This window comes from Rhinatrema bivittatum, chromosome 7, assembly GCF_901001135.1.
Source record: "Rhinatrema bivittatum chromosome 7, aRhiBiv1.1, whole genome shotgun sequence".
Classification (NCBI taxonomy): domain Eukaryota; kingdom Metazoa; phylum Chordata; class Amphibia; order Gymnophiona; family Rhinatrematidae; genus Rhinatrema; species Rhinatrema bivittatum.
This window is the reverse complement of record NC_042621.1, coordinates 33,575,219-33,584,752: the sequence shown is the minus strand read 5'-3', so window position 1 is coordinate 33,584,752 and position 9,534 is coordinate 33,575,219. Positions and strand designations below refer to the sequence as shown.

The window sequence follows — 9,534 nt, the reverse complement described above, 5'->3', positions numbered from 1 at the left end:
GATCCACAGTCTCATTATCCGGAACTTCGCGGGGAGAAAAGCAATCCCTAGCTCCGCTAGGACATGGGGAATCAGGGGATCCAAGGCTATTCCTCCCTCTGGAATAGGCGAAGCACCCGTGGGTCATCACCCTCTACCAGAACACACCGGAGAGAGTCGTCATCCATGTCTGGGGCTGGACCTTCCAACAAATCTGGGAGAACGGTGTCCGGCGGATCTGGGACCCCTAGGGTCCCGGAGCACATGAATTCTGGTAGCCTCCTGTGGCTCTACTAGCCTAGGAATCTTCTGAGGCAGAGGCTCAATGCCCTGAGGGTGCAGCCTTGGATCTGTGGAAACAGCCTGTTGCGAAAGGCTAGCCACATTTGCCTTGTGCATTAATAGCACAAAATCAGCAGAGAAAAAGGGCCGGAGGCGTCTGAGCCCCCCAGCAGGGGGTTAGCAAATCCTCTTGCCGACCCTGGGAGGAGTCCTGGGGCCCCTTGGTACTCATATCGGGGGCAGAAACTGGTGGTGGGATCTCCCCTCCCCCAATTGCCTGCGTTTCAGTGGCATGCAGTGAATCCAAAATGGCTGCCGTTCCCGCGCTTACCAAGAACAGGCCAGGCTGTCTCCCCCGAGTCACTAGCTGATCTCCCGCCCCACGGGATGCAGCTGCAGTCTTCCCTGCCGACATTGACGGGCCCTCCGGGAAGGCACCTGGAACAAACACCATCACGGGAGAGCTTCGCTGCCAGCTCCCCGCAGGCAGAGCATCGCGTTGCACACAGCATCAGTGCTAATATCTGGTACCCCCCCCCCCCCCCGAGTAACAGTTCAATGCGCTGGAAATAAGCCTCTGGGGAGTGTTTTTTTTTTTTTTTTTTTAACAGTGGAATAAAAATGTCTCTGTGAGGAAGGGGGAGGGGACAGGACCACCGGCCAGGCTGCTTCAGTCCGGGTCCAGGAGCTACTGGGCTACCAGCCCCTAGCTCAGCCTACAACCAGGGGAAGGATGGTCCCACGAAGACCTACCTACCCCCTGGGAGGCACCTCAGTTCAAGCCTTCTGTTTACTTTTTTTTGTTTTAAAGTTGCTTGATCAAACCTGAGGTAGAGAAACAAAAAAGTCCCTCACTGAAAGACTTCCCTTTTTTTTTTTTTAGATCAGGTTCTGCCACCTTCATCTGTTGGAGACAGAGAAATAGAGAAATACTGAAGGGTCGCAGGTACAACACCACTCTAAGAGGGGGTGCTCTTCAAGTTTTTCCCTGTCTCCATCTGCTGGAAGGGAGGCAAAACCCAGCAGCCTGGATTGATCCAGGTACGTACAAGGAACATCTATAGCAGTCCTCCAACAGACTAGCATTCAGTGAGAGGGCAAGCTACAGGAAACACTGCTAGGGATGGTAGCAAGTCTGTCAGTACTCTTATCTTTCTGATTAAAAACTTCCCCCAAGAGTGGGCAAGGAGTCACTATGAGGGGGTATGATCGAGGGTAGGGAGAAGATCCCAGCAGTGTATTTAGAGAGCGAGGATGGGAAATCACAGGGGCCTGGGTTTGAAATGTGACAGTTGTTGGGGGAAGGGGAAGTGGTTAGTAGCGTGTGTGCATGGGATAGTGGTGTTGTAGGTGGGCATTAGATGGGAAAGAGTTGTGCATAGGATAAGGAGATCATGGTGTGGGAGAGATGGGGAATCCAAGAAAGCAGCATTCAAGATGAACAGAGGCAGGTGATATCAGGAAATACAGAAACATCCTTTCAAAATGAAAAACAGATTTTATTTTTCACACTTTAAATAATAAATCACAGATGCAGCAATGCAGCCAGAGATATAATTATAAAAGAAAGGGATGCCATCCTTCCACCCACACGCATAATATACATTCCTACATCTATTGGGGCAGAATTTCGAGGATTTTCGCGTGTAGGGGGGATTATGCTCGCTGGGCCTATTTTCAAAAGGCCTGGCGGCGCACGTAAAGCCCTAGGATGCGTGTAATTCCGGGGCTTGAAAAAATGGGCGGTCCGAGGGGGCATGGCCAGAGGCCTCTGCAAGGCCGCTGGGCCGGGGGATTGTATGCTGGCGGTCGGCAGGTGTAACTTGTAAGATAAAGGTATGTTTTTTGTTTTCGGGCTGGGGGGGGGGGGGGGGGGGCAGGACAGGTAGGGGAAAGGAGGGGAAGATGGGGGGAGGGAACGGGGAAAACCAGCTGGTCTCCCCCAGAGCTCGGGCATGCAAGGTGCACTAGTGTGCACCCCCTTGTGCGCCGACCCCTGATTTTATAACATGCGTGCGGCTGCCCTAGGATGCCCTAGCAGTCACCACACAAGGAAGGAGCTATACCATCTTCACCCCCAACCTGAAAAAAAAAACCTGAATGTTTTCCACATGCATAGAAGATCCCCTAATGACAGGCACAACTGCTCAGGTTGGGACACCAAGTGAACAAGTCCTGCAGTCTCTGGGGTGGTACAGAGAAGCACCAGTTCATGAAAGCAGACTAAAAAAAAATCACAAGTTAGACACTCCCAGCAGTACTGTAAGGGGCAGCAGCAGAGCAGTGTTGCAGGGTGACATTCCCAGCAGGACTGTAAGGGGCAGCAGTGGAGGAGCAGTGTTACAAGGGGCAGCAGTGGAGGAGCAGTGTTACAAGGTGACACTCCCAGCAGGACTGAAAAAGGGGCAGCAGCAGAGGAGCAGTTTTACAGCAGTTACAGGGTGACTTTCCCACCAGGGCTGTAAGGATGTGTAATTAGAGCAGAATTTACAGACGTTACTTGGATGATGCTACTCAACTAGCCAAAATACAACTTCTGCAGAGAACCATGTTAGTTTTTTTCCACTGCAGTAGAGTAGAGTTGGTTGGAAAATCTCATGTCTGTAAGTTTCCGCTTCACCCCCACCTCCCAATGCAGTTCTCTCTTCATTCACAAAGTAAGAGGAGGCAAAGTCAGTCCCTGATGCATGAAGAGATGCAGGCAGGCCTGCACGTGCACTCCCTCATGTCAGAGGCCTCCTCGATGCAGTGACTCCACATAGGACAGAGCACTCTGCAGTGAGGTGAGGCAGTATCCCTCTTCTCCGATCAGATACCTGGAGAGAGAGTGTGAGAAAACAAAATCAGAATGAGTGAGCATAAGAAAACAAGTTAGTGCATACGGAATAGAGAAATAGGAGGAAGAGTGGAACAGAGAAACAGGAGGAAGGAGGAAGAGTAGAAGAGAGAAATAAAGTAAGGGGCAATGCATTAAACCTGTTTTCACTCCAATCAAAAAGTTCCTGTTTCATTCCTAATCAAGTCTCCTGCGAGAGCTGGGCAGAGCAGGTGCTGCATGTGTCTCACACCTGCCTCAGCTCTGCAGGCAGCTGTATTTATTTATTTATACAATTTTTATATACTGTTGCACAGAAACAAGTTCTATCTCTACGGTTTACAAGATACACCCAAAATCCGAATAATAAGAAAAGAATAAAAATACATCATAAAATATTCAAATATAAATTACTATAAAACTCATTTAGAAGCTTAACTCGGGCACGCCGTAGCTTACGGACGACCGCCCCTCCCACCCTTGACCACACGACAACAGAGTAGGTAAACCAAGATAACCTTTATTGAGTGGAAGAAACGGCCACAGCCAAAAATAGCATTAAAACATTATTACTTTATATTGCAGCAGCTTAAACGCAATTGGCATTAACTAAAGCCAACGCCCTCACCGGTACCTTCCTTGTTCTTCCCACCCCTCTGTTTTTTGGAGACGGCAGCCCTCCATCCTTCCGCTCCGTGAAGGTGGTACACCATTGGCACCCCGCTCCGTGAATGCCAATCCCGCCTTCCGCTCCGTGAAGGGGAACACCCGCCACTGGCATCCCGCTCCGTGAACGCCTCCGTGGCTACTGCCGCTCCGTGCAGTATTCTGCCGCCTCCTCCCACCGCTGGCCTTGCGGGCCGCGGTTATTGCTTATGCCAGGCCTTCATTGGGCCACCCCCAGACCGGCCATTATTTTATTTATTTATTTATTTAACATTTTTCTATACCGACCTTCATGGTAATAACCATATCAAATCGGTTTACATAGAGCGGGGAGGAACTTTTAACAATAAACAATCTTAACAAAAGGAGCAAAGTTACAATCAACAAAGTGGATAAACTTGGAAGCATAGGAAGCTGGAAAAAAGAGTAGAAGGAGGCAAATAGCTGAGAACATAATAAGAATACAAGTTAGTAGTTTGTATATATTGACTGCTTAGGGGTTCCTAATTCCAGAGTTCGTGAATTGGGCTAAGGGCCATTAGTGTGCTTCAGAAGGTTGCGGGAAGGCTTGGCAGAAAAGCCATGTCTTACGTTTTTTTCTGAATGTTAGATGGCATGGTTCCAATCTAAGATCTGTGGGGATGTTGTTCCAGATAGTAGGGCCTGCTATCGAGAATGCCCAGTCTTTCGTGATAGTGAGACGTGCGGCTTTGGTTGGGGGGGCTTGCAGAGTTCCTTTGTATGCTTCGCTAATTGGTCTGGCTGAGGTGTGGAGTCTGAAAGGGATTTCAAGGTCAAGCTGTAGATGATTGTGGACCGTTTTGTGTATTATGGTGAGGGATTTGTGTAGGATTCTGAAGTTTACTGGCAGCCAGTGTAGGTTCCGGAGGATGGGGGAGATGTGTTCTCCACGGTTGGTGTTGGTCAAGATTCTTGCTGCGGCATTCTGAAGCATCTGTAGAGGTTTGGTGGTGGAGATGGGGAGTCCGAGGAAGAGAGCGTTGCAATAATCTATTTTGGCAAAGAGCATGGTTTGTAGGACTGTCCTGAAGTCGTGGAGGTACAATAGGGGTTTGAGTCTTTTTAAAACTTGAAGTTTATAGAAACAATCTTTGGTCGTGTTGTTGATAGCTTTCTTTAGGTTTAGACGGTTATCGAGGATAATACCGAGGTCTCTTACATGTGTGACCTGAATGTTGGGGTGGGTCTGTGGAGGGGAATTGTCTTGGTTGGAGGAGATAAGGAGGAGTTCAGTCTTGGCGGTATTAAGGACCAGGTTCAAACTGGTGAGGAGGCTGGTGATGGATTGTAGGCAGTTGTTCCAGAAAGTGAGTGTTTTTGTGATAGATTCTGTTATAGGAATCAGAATCTGCACGTCATCTGCGTAGAGGTAATGTAATCTGCGTAGAGGTAATGTTTAAGGATGGATTCCAGACGTCGGTCCTGAGCATCTTTGAGCGCTGCTCCTCCCTCCACTGGGATAGTAGTGCGCTTCAAGATCGCGCAGACCATGGCATCCACTTTTGGGCATGTCAGAAGGTCTCTGGCTGCTGAGTCCAGGGGGTACATGGTTGCCATAGCTCGTCCCCCTTTGAATGTGATCTCTAGGGTACTCCATTCCAGATCAATTAGCTGCTGGACGGCTTGTAAAAGAGGGAAATGGCAAGAGATCTGACGGAGTCCCTCTAGTAGGGGGTTCGTCTTAGGCTCCCCCGAAGCACTTGTGCTCGGGATAGCGAGTTCCTTCAGGCTGTGGGTGACCAGGTCTGGGAGCACGTCCTTGTTGAAGAAGCTTCTCAAGGTTCGGTGAGGCTCTGTCCCCGGGGGGAGTTCCCCTTCTTCTAGGGGCTCTGCTTCCTCTTCAGAGTTGTCCATGTCCCCATAGGTGGGGCTTCTAGGCGGTGGAAACATTTGTCTAGGCCTATCGTGGCCTGAGGGATAAAGGTCTTCTGGTGGAGACTGTGGCTGTTTAGCCAAAGGCTCCTTCTGCATGTGGACGAAGGTGTGTAGCCCTTTAAAGAATTCCACCCATGAGATAGACGCTGGGTCCAAGCTAAGGGGCGTTAGTCCCTAGAGGACCCCGTCTGAGGGACTGCCTCGCTGGAATTTGCTAGGTCCGGGGTACTCACTGAGGAGCTAGTACTCGGTCCTGGGTGGGACTGGCCCTGGCCTGGATCTCCCAGGACCTCCTCGCACTGGGCGCACAGGGCGTTGGCCTCTTCGCTTTGTGCGGCTCTGAGATGGCATGCTTGGCAGAGGCCTTGAGCCTTGAGCTCCGTTCCCGGTGGTGCCATGGCTATAGGTGCATAAACTCTTCTTTTTATGCGCTCTGGCGCGTCTAAGATGTGCATGCAGGTTGTGCGCGTAGATGTGCGTCTAAGTCGCAGATATGCGCTCAGCGCAATAGGCGCGCGAGGTGCATATAACTTATGCGCGCGGCCCTTGTGCGTGTACCTTATGCGCACATGTACCTTGTGCATGTAACTTTATGCGCACATGTAATTTGTGTGCCTAGTTGGCCTTGTGCGCCCGGATTGAGACGGCGGAGCGGCGAATAGGGCCAATATGGCGACGGCAACCACGCTGGCAATATGGCAATCACCTCGGAGGGTCTCCACATGGGAGGACCCTTGAAACTAACCGGGGCCTGGCCCTGCTAGGGTGGATCAACCTGGCGGCACAGGTCCCGGCAGGCGACTTGTACGACTCCTCGAACCTCGGAGACCATAGTCTATGCTGAAGATTTCTACCTTACCTTGTCTTCGGTGCTTCTCTGTTTCGTACCGGGCGGTCTCCGGCTGCAGGGGGAGAGGGCAAATACCTTCACCGCCGCGCTCGAGGGTACATCCGCTGCCTCTCAGCCGTGCCAGAGATCAGGGGCTAGGTCCTTGCTGCGATTCGGCCGCCGGACCGAGGCTCACCTCCGAGGGACCACGGAAATCACCTCGGGAATTCTCAATTGGGGGAGGGACCAGAGGGTAACACCGCAGGAGAGCGGGGCTCATTTTCAGAGGTAAGTTTTCTTCCGAATTTGGGTTTTCTCCGTTTAATTTTGTACTAACGCTATGAGAACGTGCAGACAGTCCCTAACTGCTATGGAGACGGAAAATACTGAAGAGCTGCACCTCCTGCAGGTGTATATGCACTAGGGGCTGACGCCAGACCGAAATCCGATCCGTCTCCAACTGCCACCAGGAGCACACCACACCCATTGGTCCCGAGTCCATCCGCTACATGAGAGGAAAGAAGAATATCTGGTAGAACTGAGGGAGACAAAGTAAGTAATCAAGATGGCAAAACATCAAGCGGAAGAAAGGATTGCCAAAGAGGTAAAGAGAGGTGACAAAACATTTTTCAGATACATCAGTGAAAGGAGAAAAGTTCAGAGTGCTATAATGAAATTGAAAGGTGAAAAAGATCAATGTGTGGAGAGAGATGAAGAAATGGCAGAAATATTACACGAATTCTTCAGTTCTGTGTTCACTAAAGAAGGCCCTGGAGAAGGACCGTCACTAGTTAACAAGAAACTGGAGGGGAATGGAGTAGATGTAACTCCATTTACAGTAGAGAATGTATGGGAAGAGCTGGGGAAACTGAAAGTGGACAAAGCCATGGGGCCTGATGAGGTTCATTCCAGAATACTGAGGGAGCTCAGAGTCGTGCTGGGGGTCCGCTGTGTGACCTGTTCAGTAGATCCCTAGAAACGGGAGTGGTGCCGACTGAGTGGAGAAGAGCGGTGGTGATCCCGCTTCACAAGAGTGGAAACAAGAGGTTGGTAACTATAGACCGGTTAGCCTCACCTCGGTGGTGGGAAAAATAATGGAGTGTTGCGACCGTCTGTCTGCGATGGCTTCGCCCCGCCTACCTTACTCTTCTTGCGGCTCCTCCCGCTCACCTCGGGACTACTGGATGCCACCTCGGACTAGTCTGTCTGCCAACCTCTCCGGCATCCCCGGACCGGCTTTGGTGCTGCTTCCCGCCATGCTCCTCCAAGGTACCATAGGGAGCGTGCGCACACACCGCCCTCTTCTTTATTTCCTTGTTGACGTGAACCTCAGGCGTGTCCCCCTGAGATGACATCACGCTGCCCGGATATTTAAACCTGCTACTTTTGCTAGCTAATCGAGATGGACATTGAAATGCTAAGAGAAATTAGGGAAGCTAACCAAATTGGTAGTGCAGTAATAAAATGGGAGACTTCAATTACCCCAATATTTATTTTATTTTATTTTTATTTAATTTCTTTTACTATACCGATGCTCAAGACTAGGTCTTGACTGGGTAAATGTATCATCGGGTCATGCTAGAGAGATAACGTTCCTGGATGGAATAAATGATAGCTTTATGGAGCAATTGGTTCAGGAACCGACGAGAGAGGGAGCAATTTTAGATCTAATTCTCAGTGGAGCACAGGACTTGGTGAGAGAGGTAACGGTGGTGGGGCCGCTTGGCAATAGTGATCATAATATGATCAAATTTGATTTAATGACTGGAAAAGGAACAGTGTGCAAATCCAAGGCTCTTGTGCTAAACTTTCAAAAGGGAAACTTTGAAAAAATGAGAAAAATTGTTAGAAAAAAACTGAAAGGAGCAGCTACAAAAGTAAAAAATGTCCAAGAGGCGTGGTCATTGTTAAAAAAAATACCATTCTAGAAGCACAGTCCAGATGTATTCCACACATTAAGAAAGGTGGAGAGAAGGCAAAACGATTACCGGCATGGTTAAAAGGGGAGGTGAAAGAAGGTATTTTAGCCAAAAGATCTTCATTCAAAAATTGGAAGAAGGATCCAACAAAAGAAAATAGGATAAAGCATAAACATTGGCAAGTTAAATGTAAGACATTGATAAGACAGGCTAAGAGAGAATTTGAAAAGACGTTGGCTGTAGAGGCAAAAACTCACAGTAAAAACATTTTTAAATATATCCGAAGCAGAAAGCCTGTGAGGGAGTCAGTTGGACCGTTAGATGATCGAGGGGTTAAAGGGGCACTTAGAGAAGATAAGGCCATCGCGGAAAGATTAAATGATTTCTTTGCTTCGGTGTTTACTGAAGAGGATGTTGGGGAAGTACCCGTAATGGAGAAGGTTTTCATGGGTAATGATTCAGATGGACTGAATCAAATCACGGTGAATCTAGAAGATGTGGTAGGGCTGATTGACAAACTGAAGAGTAGTAAATCACCTGGACCAGATGGTATACACCCCAAAGTTCTGAAGGAACTAAAAATGAAATTTCAGACCTATTAGTAAAAATTTGTAACTTATCATTAAAATCATCCATTGTATCTGAAGACTGGAGGATAGCAAATGTAACCCCAATATTAAAAAGGGCTCCAGGGGCGATCCGGGAAACTACAGATCGGTTAGCTTGACTTCAGTGCCAGGAAAAATAGTGGAAAGTGTTCTAAACATCAAAATCACAGAACATATAGAAAGACATGGTTTAATGGAACAAAGTCAGCATGGCTTTACCCAGGGCAAGTCTTGCCTCACAAACCTGCTTAATAAACATGTGGATGAAGGTGAACCGGTAGATATAGTATACTTGGATTTTCAGAAGGCGTTTGACAAAGTTCCTCATGGGAGGCTTCTAGGAAAAGTAAAAAGTCATGGGATAGGTGGCGATGTCCTTTCGTGGATTGCAAACTGGCTAAAAGACAGGAAACAGAGAGTAGGATTAAATGGGCAATTTTCTCAGTGGAAGGGAGCGGACAGTGGAGTGCCTCAGGGATCTGTATTGGGACCCTTACTTTTCAATATATTTATAAATGATCTGGAAAGAAATACGACGAG

At 48.8% G+C, this 9,534-nt stretch overlaps 1 protein-coding gene across 2 annotated transcripts in view; it reads right to left on the bottom strand.

Moving 5' to 3' along the window:
• Positions 1 to 2,121: 2,121 nt before the first annotated feature.
• The window catches only part of VPS9D1 (VPS9 domain containing 1), a 306,602-nt gene continuing 299,189 nt past the window's right edge, over positions 2,122 to 9,534 (bottom strand). For both annotated transcript variants that reach the window (XM_029608215.1, XM_029608216.1), the window contains one exon: positions 2,122 to 3,077. In XM_029608215.1, coding sequence (XP_029464075.1) covers positions 2,990 to 3,077 — 88 coding nt within the window. In that variant the 3' untranslated portion in view covers positions 2,122 to 2,989. The remainder of the gene's footprint in view (positions 3,078 to 9,534) is intronic.